At 39.3% G+C, this 22,239-nt stretch overlaps 1 protein-coding gene across 1 annotated transcript in view; it reads left to right on the top strand.

Moving 5' to 3' along the window:
* Positions 1-2,040: 2,040 nt before the first annotated feature.
* Positions 2,041-22,239, top strand: part of LOC104359841 — a 39,082-nt gene continuing 18,883 nt past the window's right edge. Inside the window, exons 1-6 of the mRNA XM_009965672.3 lie at positions 2,041-2,367; positions 11,360-11,427; positions 13,460-14,105; positions 17,418-17,688; positions 20,587-20,734; positions 21,907-22,087. Coding sequence (XP_009963974.3) covers positions 13,472-14,105; positions 17,418-17,688; positions 20,587-20,734; positions 21,907-22,087 — 1,234 coding nt within the window. The 5' untranslated portion in view covers positions 2,041-2,367; positions 11,360-11,427; positions 13,460-13,471. The remainder of the gene's footprint in view (positions 2,368-11,359; positions 11,428-13,459; positions 14,106-17,417; positions 17,689-20,586; positions 20,735-21,906; positions 22,088-22,239) is intronic.

Genomic DNA, 22,239 nt, shown 5'->3' with positions numbered 1-22,239 from the left:
GTGAGATTACACGGGCATCCGAGCAGTTGCTGCTCATGTGCTGTAATTTCACAATCTGTGGTATCTCTTAGCAACTCGTTTGTGTGGTATACAGGTACCATAGCAAAAAGTTGTACACAACCAGAAAGGGAGCATAGAAGGGCATTACTTGCAACCCAATAGTCTCGTCTTAGTAAGAGGCAAAGTGTATTTGTATTTGTGTACAGTATAGTGTATTTGTTATTGTGAAACTGCTTTGTGGGGTGAAATGTCCACCAGAAGTATTTTGGGAAGAGACTGTTAGCCAAACAGTATTTTACATTGACTTTGTACTGAAATGTTTTTGGACACATATGTTAGAGACATTGATTTATTCAGTTATTGTAGGAATGTAGTAATTACATGTAAACAAAGTAGTTTAATATTATACTTCATGAATTAATGAGAGATTTAGAGGGACTTCTGCCTCTAAAACAGAGAGTGGTCTTTTATTTTCTTTTCATCTCCTTTTACAAAGTTCTGCATTGGATTTTTTAAAACAAAATAACAGGACTATGAATAGTTTGATGTTATTTTGTATAGATATAAAACTGACCGTATGAAGTGTGGCTAACATATTTAACCTCATTTTAAGAAGCCCCTTGTTTCCTTTTTGTCTCCCCCTCTTCTATCTTTTTTCTTATTTTTCTGTTATTCACTCTTGCTGTCACTCACCTTTTCAGGGGTTCAATTTAATTTTCACTTAAAGTATGTTTAGACCACTTGCCCAATGTTATTTGGTTCATCAAGTAGGAAAGCTGAAATTATATAACATAGTAAAAGAAATCCATTTAAATCTGTACCTATAGTTGTTAGTGGTGAAATATCAGTACCTATGGCTTAATTATTAAACCCTATGCTCTGTGGGTATCTAATTACTGGAACTGTATTTGTAATTTCAGATTTTCTTTCCCTTTTTATTTCTTTGTTCTCATTCTGAAAGATACAGCAAAATCTCAATAAAAATATTTTAATATTTGAGAATACAATTCTTTAAAACATTGGAACTGTAGCTTTCAAGGAGTGGATTTTTAAAAATGTTTATGCACATAAAAATAACTGCCGTTTGCTTCTAAAGTGCTCAAATTGGTTACAAGCCTGCATATATGCTCATGAAAATTCACATTTATTTGCGTGCCGGATTCCTTTGAAAATCTAACTCCTTAGAGCTTCATTCACTTTTGAAAATGGATGTAGGCTCTGAAAACATTATGGCATTTATGAAAATATTAACTTATGCCTTCCCATCAACTTTTATCATGTTGAGCCAAATTGCAGAGACTGCTGACAATGGTTTCTCTATCTGGAGAATGTATTCTTTGGCAAGCGCAGGTTTTCTTTTAGAGAAGTGGAAATATTGGAATGGTATTTTTAGAAGAGCTATGAAGGGAATCCCATTAAGCTTCCAAACTCATCGGATAAGTGCCTTAGAACTGGCAGGAGTGAGTGAAGAACAAAATGTGTCTTTTAATACTCAGAGTTATTTAGAAATGTAAATTAATCACGACAGTGTGAAAAATAGCACTGCCATACCTTTTTATGTGTAATATACAGCCCATTTTCTCAAGGCTCTGGTAGAAGCTAAAGCAGTAATCCTGGGACTGATCTCACAACAAAAGCAGGAGCTGCTGTCTGCTTTTTTATTGTGTTGTGTTGTTTGCACCAGAACGCAAGAGCTGCCTTGCTGGACATGTTTGCTTGAGTGACCACTGTTACCCTGCAGTAAATGAAAGGTAACCTGCTCCTACATGAAAGAAAAGTAGATTAGTGCATTTTTACTGCAGGATTTGAGCATACACACAGGGATTCATCAGAGAGTACCTGGCGCCTACAAACTTACAACCTTTCTTGTCTTTCAGTAACCTGTTCTAATTCCCATAGATTCAGGAAACTATTGCAACTGGCCAAATTGTAAACAAAGCTGGTGACATGTGAAGGAAACTCGGAGAAATCGAAATTTGATTCCCACAAAAAGCCTTGAAAAATCAGCGACAGTCGGCGTTTTCTCCGCTGACTTCAGATGGATTCGGATCAGGCCCCACCTTTCGTCCTTCAGCAACAAAAGCAGACTGCTGCAATCCCGCAGGAGCTCAGAGGTAACGTCTTGAGATGGCACCGGGGCTGCGAACAGCTGAGGCAAAGCATGAAGTCTCAACATCATTTTGCCCTTGCGTGAGCCATGTGTGAGCCGGCGGCTTGCCCCGCGGACGGTGGGGAAGCCCGGCGGCGTGCAGCAGGCTCGGCAGCAGGGACCTCATCCAGACCCAGAGGGGGGCTCCTGTTGTCATTAGCTTGCTCGGATGAGGCTCGCGCCAGGAAGCAGCAGCCACCACCAGACGAATCCAAACTGTGAGTTCCTTTATATTTTTTTCTGTCCTGCAGTTGCCAGAGCTCCTCCCGCTTTAGTAGCTGTTGCAGTGTCTCTTCACTTAACAGCTCTTGAGCAACTGTTGCTTTTTTCTTTCCTTTCATGCCACAACCCATTATTAAGCAACTTTTAAAATACATGCATACATAGGTCCATAATATAAGCATTCTTCAGTTGCTGGCTTGTACATTGAAGAGGTAGAAAGGACACGTGTCTGGAGGTTTCAGACTTGCTATGACCTGAGGAAAATGAAGTTACTTGATTTTCTTTTTTTTCTCTTTCTGTAGAAGATATGTCTCCCCCCTTGTGAGGCTCTGGAATTTTTCCTAGCAAATTCACATTTCTGTTATCCACATGTGTCAGTCTTTTCTGTGGAGAGGGGGTGTGTCCCAAGTGTCACTCCATCAGAGAGATTGCTTGCTGGGCTGCTCAAGCACATGCTTGTCAGGTAAAGGATGTGGCAGAGAAAGGTGCCCAGCACGACGAGGTGGTGCCTATGTGTGCGGGATCCGAACAGGGGCATGGTGTTTGTGGAGCAATGGATATGTCCAGAGTAGGGATACTGAATCCTCCTTCCAGCAGTGAAGTGGGAAGGAAGGAAGCAACAGCAGCTACGCTGTGCTGCTGAGCTGCCATCACATCTCTACAGAATGGCTTAAATCAACCAGCTTTCCCATTCCCAGTGTTGATGCAGCTATAATCTCTCTGCTTCCAAACAGGTTTAAAGGCATATTTAGCTTTTGAAGATTTTCATAGATTGCTGCCAAAAAAAAAAAAAAAAAAAAAAAAAAAAAAGCATTTATGGAACAATTGAGCTGAATCATTTGAGGCATACATCATCTAGTGTGTGTTACATGGAAATTATGTTGGAGGCAATTCCCTTCTCATCTAGTACCACAGTTGTAACTCTTATTCAGTGATACACCCCACATTTTCTGTGTCCACAGTTCCAGTCACACAGAACGAGTTTACTGGTTGCCCTCACTAACCCAGTTCAGCACGTCTCAGAGGTCCTTTGCCTTCTGGACATGTAGCTCCCTCTCCCAATATCATTACTATTGGTTTCCATTGTTTATTATTCTAGAGCTCATTTTCTTTGTGCAATTGTCAACATTGCCTAACAGAAGCCTTTTCAGGAAGAGAATCAAATCCTATGTTTTTTGTCTGTCTGTCTGTCTGTCTGTCTGTCAGAATTTGGAGGTGGTGTTTAATCCTCAGCATGTAAGTCTGTCCTTGGATGATGATCTCTATAGACCACTGAACATGCGCTCATTATGATCATTAATTTCTTTTATAAGTGTGATTTTCATCACGATCATGAAGTGATGGATGCACCCAGCATCCCAAATAAACAATTTCATTTCTTTAGAGTTGTGCAGGCCTACAGTTCCCTTGGCTGCAGCTTAAAGACATTAAAGGCATTCAGATTGTTTGTTTTCTGTTAAATTGAATATCTGCACATGACAAATCCCATTTTGCTCATTTATTTGCTTGTTGCTAAACAGTTCAAAGTCCAGATCAGAATTTAACTTTTTAGCCTGTCAGAGTTGAGATAATGGAGTTCAGCCTTCTGAATACAACTGCAAATATGTGCAACAGCATAGCTGGAAACAGCGTATCTCCTGAACAGTGGGTTGGTGCAATGGCCCAGTAGAACAATCACATGTGCAGCTGTAATATTTCATCCTAAGGCTATTTCACAGGAGTGAAAATAATAATTTGAAAAAACAAAACAAAACAAAACCAAACAAAACCACAATATTTTTCTGACCAGTGTGAATAAATTTTCACCTGCTACTTTCCAGAACGGAAGATGCTTCTTGCTGAAGTATGAAGTGTGCCCTGTTAAGAAGTATGTTCATTTAAGCCCAAAATATGTCCCACTGAGAGGTCACCTCTCAGATCTAATCTGCATTCCAGGAGTGCTTTGCTGAAGGACACATGCTCAAGTTTTTCCTCAGTTGTTTTGTCTCATTTCCCTTTTCCAGTGCATACATTGCCCTGAGACCAGAGAGCAAGGGTATAATATACTTTTACAGACCCTGCTTTCAGGAGGGAGTACACTTTTTTCTGCTTCATTTATTTATCCATACCCCTAGTTCATATATTTCCTCAGTTCTCAGTAGCTTCTTGCTGCAAACTTTGAATTTCATTTGTGTGATTTCCACTACCCAAAGCTTTCCTTTAGTTGCAATTTCAGAGTTTTAATCATCACATGGGTCTGTGCACCAGGATCTAATATACAATGAGCAATGACCCCTCTGTTTTCTATTGGTAATTCATCTCCTGGTGCAATGCTGTCTAGTGCTTCCATGAAAAATCCCTTTGAATTAGTAGTCAGAAGGGACAACGACTTCACTGTGCTATACAACTTCCCTGGCTTGTAAATTCTTCCAAAGTTGTATAATCAATTACATTTTTGCTTCTTTTTTTTTTTTTTTTCATATTGTAACATCTGTATTGCCTTGGTCTGGTTGTCACAGGAGGCATCATGAGCTAGTCTTGCCAGATTGGCTTCCTTCCCAGAGTATATCTACTCTGTGCAAAGCAGCTGTTTGCAGAGATATCCAAGGGAGCCCTGTATGAGCTAGGTCAATATCAGAAGCAGTGGAGTCATGGGGTGGCACTCTGACACAGGATGTGTCTTTCTGATCCGAGTTCCAATTTTGGTAGTACTCTGGATTCTCAGGCATGTCTGAGACAGAACGTGCAAGGTACCATCTACAAGATTAATTCTGGACCACACAACTTCCCTTAGGGCAGTGTTGGAACTGCTACCTAGGTCTAATTCTCAGTTCATTCAGAAGTCTCCCTCTGAGCTTTTCTATCTGTTGAACTTCACTTAGAAGGACTTTTTGGATGAGAGAGTTGGTGTTTGTGTTCAATTTATACAATGTGATGTCATTCTAGGCACCTAAGTTTGTTCTGAATAAGCTGGTGTGAGTATATGGCAAGCAACATTCTGTGCAGAGCTCATCTGTCACATTTGAACAGTAGCACAGCCTGATGTCTAGAGGACTGCACAGTTTCTGCATCATGCCACTGCCTCAGTTGTCTTGCTTTCAGTTCTGGGGTCACCAAGTGGCCTGTTGCACAGCATAGCAATCTCTAGGGCTAGCTCCCAAAATGGAAATGTTTGCTTTTCAGCCCTACTTTCTCACAGCTCTTTTCTTAGTTTTATTTTCCCTTTGATCCCACAGTGAAAATTCTCCTTTCCATGTTTCAGTCCGACATGGAGAACAGTACTTCTTGCTTTCTGAGACACAGCTTCTTACTTGCCCTCCTCAGTTTGTAATCTCTGAGGTCTCGCTGCATGTCTAGCACAAATAGTTTGAGAAAGTGTTATGCTACGGGTTAGATTAATCTGTCATGTTTCCCTCCCCCACCTCCACCCCCCCCAACCCCACCCCCCCCCAAGAAGTGCTAATGGATCAAAAAACTTCAAATACACCAAGTGAGCAATAGTTGATAACTAAATTCTTACACCTGTTTCCAGAGTGTTTAGATGGTTGTTACTCAACAGTATTCAGATAACTCAGCATTTAACCAAATGCATCTGAACTTGATTTTGTTCAAAAATAAATATCTGTTATGGTGACAGTCATCCTCTTCCCTGATTTCTGTTGTTTGTGATGACAGTGAGCTGCTGTCTGCATGTTTCCTGCAAAACAGCTGTTGATGTTTCTTTGATGATATGAAGCATCTTGAGATTTACTGATGAAAAATGTGCTAGTGTCTGGTGCCTGAGTAAAGACCTTTTTTTTTTCAGGTGCATGTTTCTAGTGTCATGGAAGAGCACTATAGTTTGGGATTGCCTCTGGTCTGACTATCTATGCAGAACACAAAATTCTTCAGTTTTGTTTGTTTTGAGAAAGCCATTCAGAATGGAAGTCAAACATGGAGAGAGGAAGTAAGAAAAAGGAATCAAGATGTTCTTGGGATGGTTGTCTATGTATGATTTATTAATTTAATATTTTAAATTTTCTCTTTGTGGCCAGATGTAAATCGATTTTGAATATAGGGGTATATTCTTCTCTGTAGTGTTTTTGCCTGTCTGTTTATTTAAAATGTCAAGAGCTGGTGATAAGGACTGACAGTAGAAAGCCACTAACCTTGGTGTCTATTATCAAGTTGTTAGCATTTTGGGACAATTAGATTGTTAAAACTAAGAGGAAAACGGTATTATGTGGATTTTCTCAGCAGACAAACTTAAAAGCTGTAAAATTTCACAGAAGGCAGATAAAAAAAAATGCAAGAACAAACCATTAAAATTGCAAAAGATATGAAGTGTGGGACAGTGATTCACAGACCGCTTGGGAAGAGAAAAAGGAGAGGAGTTTTCTTTTGTAGCAGGAAAGACATATTTAGCTGGAAGATGTGCTGAGGAGGAAGGGGGCTAATTTTCCAGGAGAAACAATTCCCTGGCTTTGAGGAGAAGCCATGAACAGTAAAGCAATATCAGTTCTATTAGTATGATGGTTCTTCCGCTTTTTTGAAGCAAATTGCTACCTGCTTCTTGTCCTCACCTCTTCCTCTCCCCTTTGTGTAACACTGAGGCTAAAGGGGACGCTGGAGGTGAGGGCAAAAGGTGTCAGTGGAGCTGAAGGGGACTTAGCAGTGAGTCATTTGAAGAGGTGGTGACTGGAATGATACTGGTGCTTGGAAGGCTTGTGGTGCTGGGTGAGGGATTTAGAGGGCCATGAGAAGAGAGGGCTAGAAGGACCATGAATTTTGGGGGAGGGCCGTGTGTGAGGGAGTGTGATTTGGTCTCTGACTTTATGGGTGAGGTATTGTCCAGAGGAGGTCTCTCCTAGTTAGCATTTCTTCCTTACTCTTCCTGCCTCCTTTCCTGGTACCCTTACTGCTGGCTAGGAAAGCAAGAGTATCCAAAAGGGGAGAGAGGATTCAGGGATACTGTATGGCTTTGTTGAATCCTCTGCAGAGGAAAGGATGTTGGGTGGGATCCTTCCCTACCTCCTCTCCAGGAAAAGAGAGGTGAGGAGCTGGTCAGGAGAGAAAAGAGCTGCCAAGGCATAGCCACTTCTGCCCTTTGTCTGAAAGGTGTTCTCATTTCTGACAAAACACTGCTGGGTTTGAGAATAATGACCTAATTCAAGAAAAGCTTGTAGTGGTGTTACAAGAGAGTTGGATGTCTATGCATACAGCCATGCATTTCCAGTGATAGGTGAGTTATCACTAAGCATATCTAGAAAAATTTGAAGAGGAAAATGTGTTTATTTGCTTGTGACTAGCACAGGTCCTTGAAGAGTGAACGTAGGTCAAGTGTGACTTTGATTCTGGGGTCTCTGGAGAGGAGGAGATTGAAAGTTAAGGGTATCACTGACCAGGATGCTGGGGACAAAAGATGTGTGGGCTGCTGTCTGATCCCTTGAGTGATGAGAGAAAGGACTGAGAGATTGAGAAAGATCTTTGGAAATAAAAATGAGACATTGAAGGAAGAGAACATTTCAGCCTTTTATTTTTTTTTTTTTTTTAAGGGAGCTTAATATAGGCAAATTATTCTATTGGACTCAAACACTGCATGCTGGTGAGCCTTGAGACTGTAGTCAAAATGATGCTGTCAGAGTGATGCTCCCAGGTGGAGAATTGATTCAGATAGTTTTGGGACCAGAAGCCATATAGCTGTATGCTTTTTGGAGGTGCCAGCTCACTCCAATCTATCCCAGTCGTTGATAGTTTGGTGAGTTCTTTAACCTGTTCATTGTGTAGTGTAATGGATTTACTGGTAGGAAATCCTGAGTCTAAAGGGATTGTGAAAAGTCCCATAGTTAAACAGAGATGCCTTGTTGTGCTTTCTATCTCTGTAGACCATCTCTAACAGTGCTTTACTTACTGAGCTATAATTTTTGCGAAATTCTTCAAGATCTGAGCCATTTATAAAAGGCCGTATTTTTGTTTATTGTAGGGAAACAAGTGTCCTAAGTCAGATGGATCACACCTTACAGGCTACATAGGCTGTACATTCTCCCCTATTATATTTTCAGGAGAAAGTTCTGCCAGCTTCAGAAAAGTACAACTTAATATAAATTTGTTTTCCAGTCCCTGTTGCCTCCCTTTTTAATTATGGTTATGAGGAAGTGCTTTAGATTCAATGGGGCAACAAATTAAGAGATTCTTCTATCTCTTTGAAGGTGTATACACACCTGGTATCTGTGGTTTAGTACAGGCTAAGGAGAGGCTCTGGGGCCTTGTTTATGCAGTAGAATTCCCTTCTTGTGCTATTGGTGGTTACTGGATATGGCAAGGAGAGGAATCTTGCATAAACAAACCTCTTTCAACCTCTTTGTTCAAAGCAGATATATTTACACTACATTTTCTCAGCTGGGGCTTAAGCACATATGAACAATTCAGTGCTGGCTGTGTTAAGAGCCATGGGAACTTTTAGAAAAGTCCCCAGTGTAGGTGAGGGAATTTCCTGTTCGCTATCCATATGATATCTTCAACACATGCAGTGTTATTCTGGAATATCCCAGTCTTCAAAACTGAACAAAATAGCTGCATTCTTTTAAAATCAGTATTCTTCTTATAGTTATGATATAAATGATTTATTATAGTTCTTGAGAATTTTTATTCAAATACAGTAATTGTGCAGTTGGGTCAGGAACTGTTACCTCTACCTTTCTTCCTCTCATGGCTTAACAATGGAAAAACATGAAAGACAAATTTGGACTTTCTTTAATACTAGTGTTCAGAGATTCACCTTTTTCATATAAATTGATCCTGTATTGATTTTCTTGATTTTTTTTCCAATCGCAGGGCAGGTTTTTCCATGTTTAGTAGCAGGCTTTCTCCTGCAAGTGTCCAGAGGTGTGGTCTAGGTGTGTTCAAATCTAGCTTAGTCATCCATCTGTCACCTTGTCATTAGCATGGCGTCTGTATTTAATTGGGCTTCCTTCCTTCATCAGAAATCAGTTTTTATATACCATGAAAACTGCAGCCCATTATTAAAAGTTAGCTCTAAGTTAGATTCTTGGTTCTTATTTATACAAGAAGCAGTGAAAATAGTATCTCAAATACTCTTCCAGATGAGTGCTATGCACGAAGAACACATTAGGTGGGAGTCCAGTACACTGCCACAAAGCCTTCTATTTCTTAAGCTTTGGTTCATAAGCAACGTGTTTAAGAGGGTTTTTTCGTTTGGTTTTTTTTTTTTTTTTTTTTTTTTCAATCTGTTGAGTGGCTTGATAGGTCATAATCATCAACAACTTTCACTGGCTGCATCTTTGCCTCCCAGAAAATGTTGCTGAGTTATTGTGGTTAGTATTTCAATTGTGCTTAGGAACAGCACTGACATCAGCACTCCATCTGTGTATAGCAAAGGTTGGTCCCACCCTGAAAATGTTTGCATTTTGAAGGGAAAATGAGAGAAAATATTATCCTAGTTTTAGAAATGGAGACATGAAACTCTGTGATTGGGGGCCTGGGGCTCCTGGTGGACACCAAGCTGACCATGAGCTCTTGCAGGAAAGGCATCCAACATCTTGAGCTGCATTAAAAAAAAGCATCACCAGCAGGTCAAGGCAAGTGGTCCTTCCTCTCTGCTCATCCCTGGTGTACACATCTGGAGTGCTGCATCCAGTGCTGGGCTCCCCAGTGCAAGAAGGACATAGGCATATTGGAGTGACTCCAGTAAAGTGCCACAAAGGTGACTGAGGGATTGCAGCATCTAATGTATGAAGTGAGGCTGAGAGAGCTGGAACTGTTTAGCCCAGAGAAGAAAAGGCCGGTGGGGATCTTACCAACATGTATAAATACCTGATTTTTGATGGGAAGGGTAAAGAAAGAGGTAGCCTCTTCTCAGTGGCAGCAAGTGACAGGACAAGGGGCAGTGAGCACAAGTTAAAATACAAGAAATTCCATTTAAATGTCAAGAAAAACCTCGTTTAGCGTAAGTGTCACCAAACATTGAAGTAGTTTGCCCAGAGAGATTGTGGAGTCTCCAGCACTGGAGGAAGTCAAAACCCAAGTGGACACTGTCCTGAGCAACTCGCCGTAGCTGACTGCTTTGAGCAAGGGGTTGGACTACATGGTCTCCAGGGGTCCCTTCTTCAAGGCTTCTGTCATTTTGCACCCACCGGCTTGCCCCAGCAGTCACAGGAGTTTTTTGTAGTGATCCGAGCACAGGATCTGATCTGACCCAGCTGAACTTGGCACACGACCAGAGGGGCCTGCTCCCCACATCCCTGATGGCAAGATAGTAAGCTGGTCTAAAGACTTGCTCTGTTTAACACCCATGCTCCGAGGCTTCCGTCCCCTGTCCCCAGGCCATGCTTGTAGCTGGGATCACCCGTGTGCGATGGCATCCCAGCTGCATTCCTGCTTGCCTGGGTGCAGGGCCATGCGAGTGGCCCAGCAGTCGCTATCACAGCTCTTGCTGCCAGCGGATTTCCCATGGGGGAGTAGATAATCAGGCACATGTGTGGCGCTATTTGCTAATGTGGCAAAACAGCGTTTTCAGCCCTGCGCCTATTAGAATCATCACTGGCTTCACCTGGAGACAATGAAGCCCATGCATGGATATGCAGTAGGCAAGTAGGCTAGGCCACAAAAATTCAGATTGTCCCAGTGCATCAAGCCTTGTCCTTCTGCCTTGGTGGCAGCAATGCTATAGTCACTGGAAATTATGTTCAAGAAATTTCTCTATAGTTGCTACTTCTGATGACTCTTTTGATCATAAAATAGTAGATTTGGGCAGCTGAGATGTTTATGAATGTTCGATATTAAGAAAGGGTAGGTTCAGTTTGAGGAAAATTGGTTTGAATCTAACCAGGCGATCAGATAGTCATGAATAATAAAAAGTCACGTGTGAAACATATATTCAGCAAAGTTAGGTGTCCAGTAAAACTAGTTTCAACATTGTTTGCACTACCTAATCTCTGAAATTATAATGTGTGAGTCACAGCCCTTAGATGATCTTAACCTTTACTAGAGGATACCCTGCTTTGTGTTCAGCAGCATAAACAACTGAGCAAGGACCTGTGCAGACCTGGTGAATACATCAGGACCTTTTTGACTGTACCGTAAGTAATGCATTTTTTTTCTATGGAAAAATTGTCAAACATTATATGCAGGACAACAGTTTCTGAATAATCAGTTGAGAAATTAGTGTGTTCATATTCAAGTTGCAATTTAAAGATTGTTGTATTGTTTTATTACGGATTTGGTTTTTTAAATTAAAAAAAAAAAAGAGACGAGTCCTCTGTGAAATGGGCATGTTTGTACAGCATTGGTCTCTTTAGGAACACTGCACCTCTAAATGTTTTGGAGCTAAATGAAGTAAATGGATGATAATAACAAATGTAAAGCATTAAATTAAATGGAATTGGGGACTTAAACATTGCTTTGTAAGGCTTCTAGAGAGTTTTGAAAAAAAAGAAACTGTGGATAGAGGATAGAAGAATTAGAGCGATGGTGGAGCAAGTCACAAATCAAAGAGCTCAAATTTAAATATCTTGTAGATACAAAAGTGAACTGTCTGAAAGTGGTTTGTCATGGGGCTCGGGCCCTTCCTAACAGTAGTAGTATTGCTATGATCATGATATTCAAAGGGTGTGAATTAAGGAATATTTATAGCATATATTATTAAATCAGAGATCAGCCTTCTGATTTCACTGAATTCTGGAGAATGAAGATGCTGGAAAGTGGAGAACACACATGCAGGGTCATGGTGGGAGCTGATAAGGATTCAAGTGATTTCACAAGGCATGAGAGTCTGAATACCATTTCTCATTGCAAGTCAGAAACCTAAGATATTTTTCTGCTTTGAGAATCCTTACATTTTCCTCTAGAGAGTACTTTATTTCATAAAAGACTCTGTAGGTAAAGTGACCATATACCACAGGATGATGTTATGGATTTCCAGATATTCCACATCTTTACTTCCTTCTGTCTGTTGACAAAAATTGTTGACTAAGTGTGGTACAGTATTAATTTCTAGAGTTAAAAGTATTGCCACAGATGTGGAAGAGATGGTTTCCATGCTGCTCTGGAAAAGGCTTTCCAGTTCTATCAGTATCTTTTAGTAACTTTGTTCCTCCAGAATTTACTCATTCATCTTCACATTTTGCCATTGCAACCTTCTCTGCCAAAATCACCCTTTGCTATCTCTCTGATGATAAACACCATGATTGTTCTAGTGTTTCCTTTATTTTTTAAATTTTTATCTTTAGATTATTTGGTTCAGCCACTGGGCTGGACATGCCTTTGCATGTGGCAGACACACTTGTTTCTATTTACTGTTCTGTGTACATACTCTTTTTCCCTGTCTTAATAAGCAACACTTTATTTCCAGGGTCTTGATAACTTCCTAAGCTCAAAGCATATTTCTCTCTTTTGTTAGTTATATGGAAGTGTGGTGTTTTTTTGTTTGTTTTTTTTTGTTTGCTTGTTTGTTTTTGTTTGGTTGGTTTGTTTGTTTGTTTGTTTTGTTTGGTTGGTTTTGTTTTTTTTTTTTTTTTTTTTTTTAAATGGTGCTCAATTGTTCAAGATCTATGGAATCACTGTAAGTGTTCATCACTTCCTTATTAACAAGTGCATTTACTTTCCCTCTGGTGCCTGCCTATATATCTACATGCAGCCCATTCAGATATGTATATTTTAATTCTCACAATGGAGGAATATTGTGCCTTTCTTCTGCTTCGATTTTTCATCTTGCTAAATTTAACTGCCCAGCCTTGACTGTCTCCCTTACTTCTGCTCTACAGACCTGTACTTTTGACTTAGAGGTTTTTATCACTTAAAGTCACATTAAAAACAGAACACTGGAAACAAAGCAGTTTCAAAGGAACTCTAGCCTGACCTTAATGAGGGCGTCTTTGGTATTACTTCATCCCTCTTTGACTTTAATTTTTATTCTTTCATAATTTCCTCAGTAGGTTGAGTAATTTTCCAGAGTCTGCCTCCTTGAAATAGAAAGCTGGTATCCCTGAATTCAAATGGATTGGAATCACTGGTACCAAGACAGTGCTGTACAGTGAATGGATTGATTTATTGCTAAGCGCAAGGTAAAATGATTTGTAAGCCAAATGTCATTTTTCTTTTTTTCTTTTACAGAGTTATAGAAACATGAAGATGTTGTTTTTCCTGTGTCTTTTAATTGTTGGACTTCATTCCAACAGTTATTGCTATGAGCCTAATCGCCAAGGTGTAAGAAACCAAAATCAAAGAGGCCAAGAAAACCTAAACATGCCACAGCAGACTGTAGGGAACAGTGTTTGTCGGTTTGCCTGTTGTTTCTACAAAGAAGTTTCTTCTCGTAAAAACAGTGGGAATATTTTCTTCTCTCCTTTGAGCATCTCTACTGCCTTTGCAATGATGACCCTGGGTGCCAGATCAGACACTTTGGCACAGATTCTTAGGGTCCTTAGCTTTAATCCACGTGAGATTTCTGAAAATGAAATACATGAAGGTTATCGTCAGCTCATGCAAATGGTAAACAGAAAGAATGAGGGGTTACAGCTGAATATGGGAAATGTCCTGTTTGTACTTGACCAACTGAAGCCACAAGATAAATTTCTAAGTAATCTCAGAAACTTCTATGAAGGAGAAGTTTATCCTATGAACTTCAAGAGGGCTGATCAAGCCCAGGTAAAGATCAATGAATATGTAGCAGGAAGAACCAATGGGAAAATCAAGGACCTCATAAGTAACCTTGATCCACTTACTGAAATTCTCCTTATTAGCTATATTTATTTTAACGGTAAGATATGCATATTCTTCTATTTCATACATTATTTCCTCAGGTCAGTCTTGGACTTCATTACCTTTTTTTGCAATGCAGTTTTGCAGATAGATTCATATCTTGTTTTCCTTTTGGTCCTCACTTGCACTTAACTGTAAGCAAAGCTATTGGAAACTGTTCTTCTTGATACTGATGATAATTCCTAGTAAAATTTATGGCAAATTTCCCTCTATCTTTTAATATATACATTTCCTTCCTGCTGAAGAGTAAGTAAAACAAACTTTGAGGAAGGCATCTCTATTCAGTAAAGCATCTAGTCCTATACAATCTAGTGGGATTTAAGCACTTCCTTAAATGCTTTATTAGCTAGGAACTAATTTGAAAGACACTTCAGCTGTTTTCTTTTGTTTAGCAAGTTCAGAGTTGAAGAACACTGTTAAAGTGAAGCTTTGCATCTTACTTAAAATTTGTTTACTTGATAGTTTTGCTGTTACTGCGTATGTTCGTGTATCCAAAGCTAACCTTGTAAGAGTAGTTTTAGTTTCACACCCATGTTCTTTTTTTTTTTTTTTTTTTTTTTTACTAACTATGCCTTTACCGATAGTATGGCTTCCCAGAGAAGATAATCTTCCCAGAGCTTTTCAGACTGCTGATCTAATAAGAAGAGGAGCAGGGCTGTAAGGCTCAATCAGTGGTCCAATAACGGATATTGCATCTTCTTTCAGACCTTCTATCTTTTACTTATTTTATCGTATGCAGAAAATAAAGCAATTGTACTCAGAAAAAGAATATTTTGTAATTTATCAGATAAAAATATCATGAAGCCTTTTAATTGAAACAGAGATGACTTATTAGAAATGCTATTTTTTTAAAAAGAAATGCTGTTCTTTTAAAACTGTTAAGCTGGATACTTCCACTCTCCTCCCCAATATGAGGCGACACCCAAAAGTAATTTAAAGCCATATTTTTGTTTTGTTTTGCTTTTCATGTGACTCTGCTCCTTTTGTTAATCTCTGAAGATTTGGCCACAGTTAAATTGAGCTATTTGGAATACAGATGATTGCTGTTTCTTAATTCTCTTGAACACATGCTTGTTTGTCTCAAATACTGTTTTCAAGGTAGGCTTTTATTGATCAACAAGCATGTTTTTCAAAATAGGCAAAAAAGTGGTTGATTTTTCTTTTACTGAAAGGTGTTTGAAGAAGGAGCAATAAATTTAGTAGCACAATAAGGACAAAAACCTGAGAAACCTTGTATTAAATATAACTTTGTATTACAGATAACTTTTTCATGTTCTAATAATAAGTTTTGTTTAAAATTAGATATTCGTTCTTATTACTGAAATGATTTCTCAGCTCCTGCAAAGATGGTGGAGATTCAGTTTTAGCTCTTCAATTTTAAAGAAAATAGATTAAAGAAGAGCATTAATAGCAATAATAAGTATTTTTATCTTGAAATTGAGAGTAGGTTAATGCTAATTGATCTAGAGGCTAGGATTAATCTGGAGAATCTCTAAAGGTACCTCTCTAATCAGCCTATACTTCTAAGCTCTTGACCACTCTGTGCATTACAACCTTCCTTGCACAGTACTGGTGGCTCTCCTCCCACCTTTTTGCAGTGTAGCGTAATGTAGAAGTCCTTCCCTAAGGACAAAAGTCTGGAAATATTTTCCTGGCTCTCAGCCAGCAGACATGCCATTCCACTACCGTACACCAGTCACTTATCGTGCCCTAGCTGAGCTGGTCACCACAAAGTATCATACTTTGAGGTTCATTTTTCCACTTGAACACTGTGAAGCATTTGAGAAAGGTGTCATCCCTAGAAGGTAGCCTCCTAAGAGAGAAGAGAGAGCATGGGAGTAAGAGTTCCTCTGAAACAGGAGGGAAGGATTAGTGAATATCATCTCTGTCTAATCTGTGTGCTAAATCCTAACACCATACTCAGTTTTTAATCAAGCAAAGATCTTTCTGAAATTGGTGGGTGTTTTCCCTGAGTTGAGCACTAGATAAAAGTTGAGTGTTTCAGGACTTGTGTCATTCTTGTTTCTGTGATTCATTCTGTCTTTTTTTTTTTTTTTTTTTTCCTTAAGCATATCAAGGCAGATGTCCTACCTATTATATATCTGATGATAGAAGAAGTTACTGTTACCGAAGAAACATAAAAGTAGCAACTTTTCCCATCTTCAGAGTATTGGCAGTTGTCAATTTTCATTTTCAGAGCCCAAGACATGCACTAACTAAGCCTCATTTCACTCTTTTCAAATACTAAATGAGTGCTGGTTTTGTCTGTTTTACAGATGACGAAAACAGCAGATGATAATTATTTCATTTGTACCAAGCTGCCTAGTAATCATTGTTCAAATAGAAATCAGAAGTCAAAAGGAGTAGTTTCATGGTTTTCTTGAAGGCATTTATTTAACTTAGCATCGTGACTCTACTTTTGCCCACTAAATTTGATAAAAAATTAGTTTTGTTCTAGAAGGCAAAATTTACTACAGAGTAACACCTCTTTCTTTAAAAAACAAAACAAAACAACAGCCCCCTACCCCCCACCCTGCTCCACAACTTTTCCCCCTTTAAAAAAATCTTCTCAGCCTCTGAAATGGATGAGATGGATATCTGGAATTTGGCTTAGAAATTCCTCTATGCTGAGGATAAGAATCTTTCAGAGTTTCAATGTAGACAATTTGTTTCACTATGACTGAGCAAGGAGCCTTTGGAAATTTAATACTGTGAGCATGACAGTACAAAAGGTTTCTGTTACTGTTGTTTTTGTTTTTTGTTTTTTGTTTTTTTAAACCATCAGCCTGGTAGAATTAAGTTCTTCATTAATTTATTTGTCATCAACTGAAGAGGCATATAAAACCCTTCTTTCTGCAAGTAACCTGAATCCCTTCATTTCTCTGGAAAATTCATCCCTCACGTCACCCTTCACAAACCTGTTTCAGTGTGGGAATACAGAAAGGAGAGAATCTTTCTTATTCTGAGCTCTCATTTAAAGGCTGCATCATAGGAGGGCTTTATAGGCTCCTTAAAACTGTTGTCAGGGGGGAAAAGTGTACACGAGAACACCTGATATCTCATCTAAATGAAGGATATTGCAGCCTGCTGTAAGATCTGAGGGAGTTTTTTACATCACACTTTATCTACTGTGTGTTGCTATTGAATTATTCTGAATATTCAGTAGGATTAAGTGCTCATTGCAAACTGGTTTGTCTGAAGTTGATCCAGCTGTACCAGTTCCTGTCATCTATGAATGTGTCCATTGGTGATATGTCCTGTGGTTTCGTGTCCTCAAAATATCCTGTAACTCTGTTTCTTATATTTCAAGCTGAATGGGAAAAACCTTTTGATCCAAAATACACTAAAAAGAACAAATTCTTTGTGGATGGGAACAAGGCTGTTGAAGTCCCAATGATGTTTGGAATGGGCCAGTTCAAGCATGGCTATGATGAACAGCTGTCTTCCACTGTGGTGCAAATGGATTATAAAGGAGGTGCTTCGGCATTTTTTATTCTGCCTGATCAAGGAAGAATGAGGAAGCTGGAGAAAAGATTGTCTTGTGAACGTATGTCAAGGTGGAGGACGGTAGTCTCAAAAAGGTAAAATTTTGCAGTTCTTGGTTCAGATGGTAGGCAAGGAGACACATCTGTTTCAATCTGCTGGTCTAAGACACAGAATAAAGATACTATTTTTAGTTCTGTTTTAAACTACAGAATAGTTCCCACTGACTAAAGTTGAAATCTGGCTCTCTGTTGCCCTTGTGTTTTCACATTTAGTACTACTGCACGAAGTGAAAAACTTCACAGCTTTAGGACTTCTGTCATTTCCACATTTTGTTTTCCATCTTCAACTCTCCAGAGGCCCCAGTTTTCTGTCTTAAGACCTCTTCTCACTTTTTTTTTTTTTTTGGGGGGGGGGTGTGGTGGTGTGGTGTTGTGTGGAGGTCTTCTGCCTTCTCCTATTTACAAGTAAATTCCTACCACTTTCCTTCAGCCTTTTTTCTTGTCTCTTCCTTCCTTTCTGTCTATTACAGTTACCAATAATTGCACCTCTAATGCTGAAATAGCAACTTTCATTTGGCAACTGTGAGGACAAAGCTCAATTATAAGGGTACAGAGCAGCTGCCACATTGCAGAGCCACTGTAATGCTAAAGCTCTCTGAAGGCTTAGGAAGGCAAAACTGGAATAAGCTACACTTGTTTCAAGGTAACTTTGAGACTAGAAGGCAGAAAGGTTATATGCTTTCTAAAAGCAACTTCAGATTCCTTCTGTTCAGTGTCATGGATAATAGTAGCCTTTGATGGGACAAAATATGTGTACAAGCATATGCACAACATGTTTACAGAATCAAGCCCTTGTGCTCATTTGTGAATCTGATGTGTCATGTCAGAGACCTTCACCCATGCACAGTTGAAAATTGTATTTTAGATGATAAATTCTCAAGACAAAAATGACATCGTAATACAGAAAAACAAAACCAGTGTCATGCTCTTAACTCCGAGTCACTGTTAAATCTTATCAGAATAACCTAGAATTTTTTGTTTTCATTAAAAAAGGACAGAAAAAAGTATGTAATTCTCTGTGCACCTTCAGAGTTTTGAAATTTATAGGAGCAGCTATGTGGTTTGTGACTAAAATCACAATAGGACAAATAAGATGGTGAATCAAGATACTTATGAATAATTTTTGTCAAAGAAACACAATTGCCTTTAAAATCAGCAAGAAAGACACTAAATAAAATTGAGGGGATTTAGATTTCCTCTCTCCATCCTCTCCCCCTTTTCCAAACTGGGATAATCTACCTAAAAGCCATTTATAGGAGATGTAAATCTTGTAATATAAAAAGGCATCGCTGTCAAAGATGAGCTTGTTTCATGCAGCTCCCTGGTTTTCATCATGAAATTTCTCTCCTGCAAACTAATGACACAAACTTCTCCTTTTCCCTCTAGTTTTCCAAGCAACTGATTGCCTTTGCTATTATTTGGAGTCTCTGGGAGGTCTGAATAAATGGGTTTGATGTAGGGTATGGAATGATTTAAGGACTGTGGGCAAGATAATGTTTCTTTGACGTTGACACAAGTTGCAGAAACATTGTGAGAAACATTTTTCATTACTATTAGCTGCTGAACAGGGGATAGTGCCAATGTATTGCCAGTACAGGCAGCTGAGATCTATTTAATGCATGAACTGTGGAGAAAACTTCACTTTCTATTCTGGAAAGTGTATCCCAGTGCTTCCAGCCTGGTAGCATTGCTGCCGTGTGCCTACGGCTTTCCCTTTCCTGCATGTTGAAAGCAAGTGGGGGCTTGTGAGTGAGTGTCTTTATGTAATAGCAAGGCAGATGATTCAATGGTAGTTGCATCCTCACTTGAAACAGCAATCAGCACAGTCAGAAATTAAGCAGAAGTAAAAGATCAGCAACCTGTTATCAATCCACTAGCACTCTCATTTTTGGGTACCAGCCAGACTTGGCATTAGATACTGTGCTATGCTGGAGGTATGGGCCCTTTACTTCCCACTTGTCTACTGGATGACTTGCTCTTTGGCCAGCTTCATTAAGTGTTCCACATCTCTCTGACCTGGACCCCTGGAGAGCTGTCCTCGTTCCTCACCAGAAAATAATACCTGCTGTCAGCATCATCACTAACCCCTGCCTCATTATGCTGCTTCTAGCTGTAAATGTTGGTTTTAACCTTTGAAAAGGAATTGTTAGATCATTACTGAAAGAGAAATGAATAAAATAAACAGAAATATGGAGCTTTGATTAATTTATGGAAAGCAGTAAACTAGTCACGTTCAAAAAAAAAAAAAATCAGACATTGGACTTGGCATAAAAAAAAAAATATCTATTGACTAACTATATTCTGTCAATGTGCTTTCTGTTTTTTATTTTGCCTTTCATATTACCACCACCACATAGTGTACCGCTCCTTTGGTATATCTTTTTGTTTTCTCTGTCCTGATTTATGTGATAAATGCAGAAGGCCAACAATTTTTTTTTTTTTTTTCAAAAGTAACCAGTGAACTTGGATATGTTGGATTTTTTGTGCCCAGCTTGAAACACCCAAAAGAAACACTTTTTCACAAGGTGAATCCTCTGCATCCTCCGCAATGGGGCATGATGAAGGTGCTTCCAGCAGAACGCACAAATTATCACTAACTTCTGAAAATGTCAGATGGACATTCTTAGGAGGGCACAGCTGTGTTGTGCTGAATCATGACTGGGTCAATCTCACTGTTCATGTGTTCACTTACTGTAGACTGTGAGCCAGCAATGTACAGTCCTCTCCTCTCAACCATCCTTCCAAACTGTTATAAACTCTCTTTTCTTCTCCCCAAATTAATGTCACTATACATCTCCCATGTAGACTAGAGAGAGCCTGCAAGCAAAATATCTTTGGGGAAAAAGCAAAATGAGTTCATCTCTCATGAGTCTGTGTTATACCATGATACCTGATCAAAAGTTTCACCATATTCTTGAACTTCTTTTCTGGCAGCTCAGCAAATTTGTATCTTCCAAAATTCACTCTTTATGGGACATATGACCTAAAAGATATATTATATAAAATGGGCATCATGGATGTATTCACCGACAAGGCTGACCTGTCTGGGATCACTGGGCAGCCCCAGCACAGAATTTCCCAGGTAAGTCATACTGCTTTTTGTTTTATGGGCCCATGGTTACTGATACTTACATCACTTTCTTTACAACTATTCATGATGCAAAACTCATATAAAGAGGATTTGCTTCACAGGAAAAGGCAGCTGTTGGCATACAGAGTATTTCACCCGTGTTACTTGCACTGTCAGTGCAATTGAGTTTAAGCAGGTTGTAAGTCTGTAATTTTTTAATCTAGGAGGCTTTTTTGATTTGCATGGGGGAACCTTATAAAAGAGACATGACCAAATCATTGTCTATTCACACCTTGCAGCGTGTTGTTACAGTCATTATGTTGCTGCTTCTGTTTGTGTCTACCTACTTTAGCCTGCCTCTGGGCAAGTAGGGAGTTGTAGGATGTATCACTGCTTATCTTTTATGGAGGGGAGAGGAGGAGAGAGCAAAAACACTGCTTGCTTTAAAACAGTTTAGAGGAAAGGAAAATGCAGTTATTGAAAACATTTGGCTTCAAGCCTATGAGCAATGATTGTCATTAGTGCCAGGCACAGGCAAAAGCTACAGATAAGTCATATTTCAATAAAGCTAGAGTTCATAGCTGACAATCAGTGCAAATTTCATTGTCTAATATGAGCAAAACAACTGCCTTCATGACTTCAGGTGGAATTAGAGTCTGTAACCATCTTGATTTTGCAAGGTAAACCTTACATGTTTCTCTGCTCTAGACCTTCATTTCTGGCCCTTCTCTTTTGCTCCCATTTTTCCCAAGATATTAAGGAATATGGGAAACATGATTTCAGGATGCTCTTCAGTGTGCTAATCTGCATGTTAATTCTTCAACTATATGAACTTTTAATAGACAGGTAAATGTAATCTTGCTCTCTTAACCTTTCATCTGGCTCCACAGATCTGCACGAGTGGGAGTAGGGAATAAGAAAAGAAACAAAACAAATGTTTTCACTAGTAGGGACATGCCCCTCTACCAGGGATGAACTTTTCCTCTCTGGGGCTCGGAAAGCTATGCTGCATGTAGCTTGCTTTTTTTTTTTCCAATTTTGCTGTCTTTGTTCAGTGGACTCACACCTGTCTGTCTGATGCTCGTTTCTTACCATTAACTTCTTCAGGCCCTTTTAGCTCAAGTTCTTATTTAGGTGGCTAGTTTTGTAGCCCCTTGACTTGTAACATGTCTGTTTCTTCACAGGCTATTCATAAGGCTGTGGTAAAGGTGGATGAGACTGGCACCGAAGCAGCAGCTGCCACAGGCATGGAAATAGTGCCTATGTCCGTTCCGGCTACAATTACATTCAACAGGCCCTTCCTCATGGTCATAACTATGGAGAACAACATACTCTTCATGGGAAAAATTGTGAACCCTCTGAAAAAAGATTAAGTTGATGTATATATTGGGTATATGGTGATCACCACCGTTAAATCAAGTGTTTGACCTGATGAGTATGGCATGGCTACAGAGGGCTCTCCACCTGTTCACTGATGCTATTCACTGTTTTTTGTAGATGAGACTCTTCATCAATTT

Source organism: Tyto alba, unplaced genomic scaffold (assembly GCF_018691265.1).
Source record: "Tyto alba isolate M040663 unplaced genomic scaffold, T.alba_DEE_v4.0 Super-Scaffold_18, whole genome shotgun sequence".
In the NCBI taxonomy this organism is placed as follows: Eukaryota; Metazoa; Chordata; class Aves; order Strigiformes; family Tytonidae; genus Tyto; species Tyto alba.
Note: the sequence above shows the minus strand (reverse complement) of the source record. Positions and strands in the feature narration are given on the sequence as shown.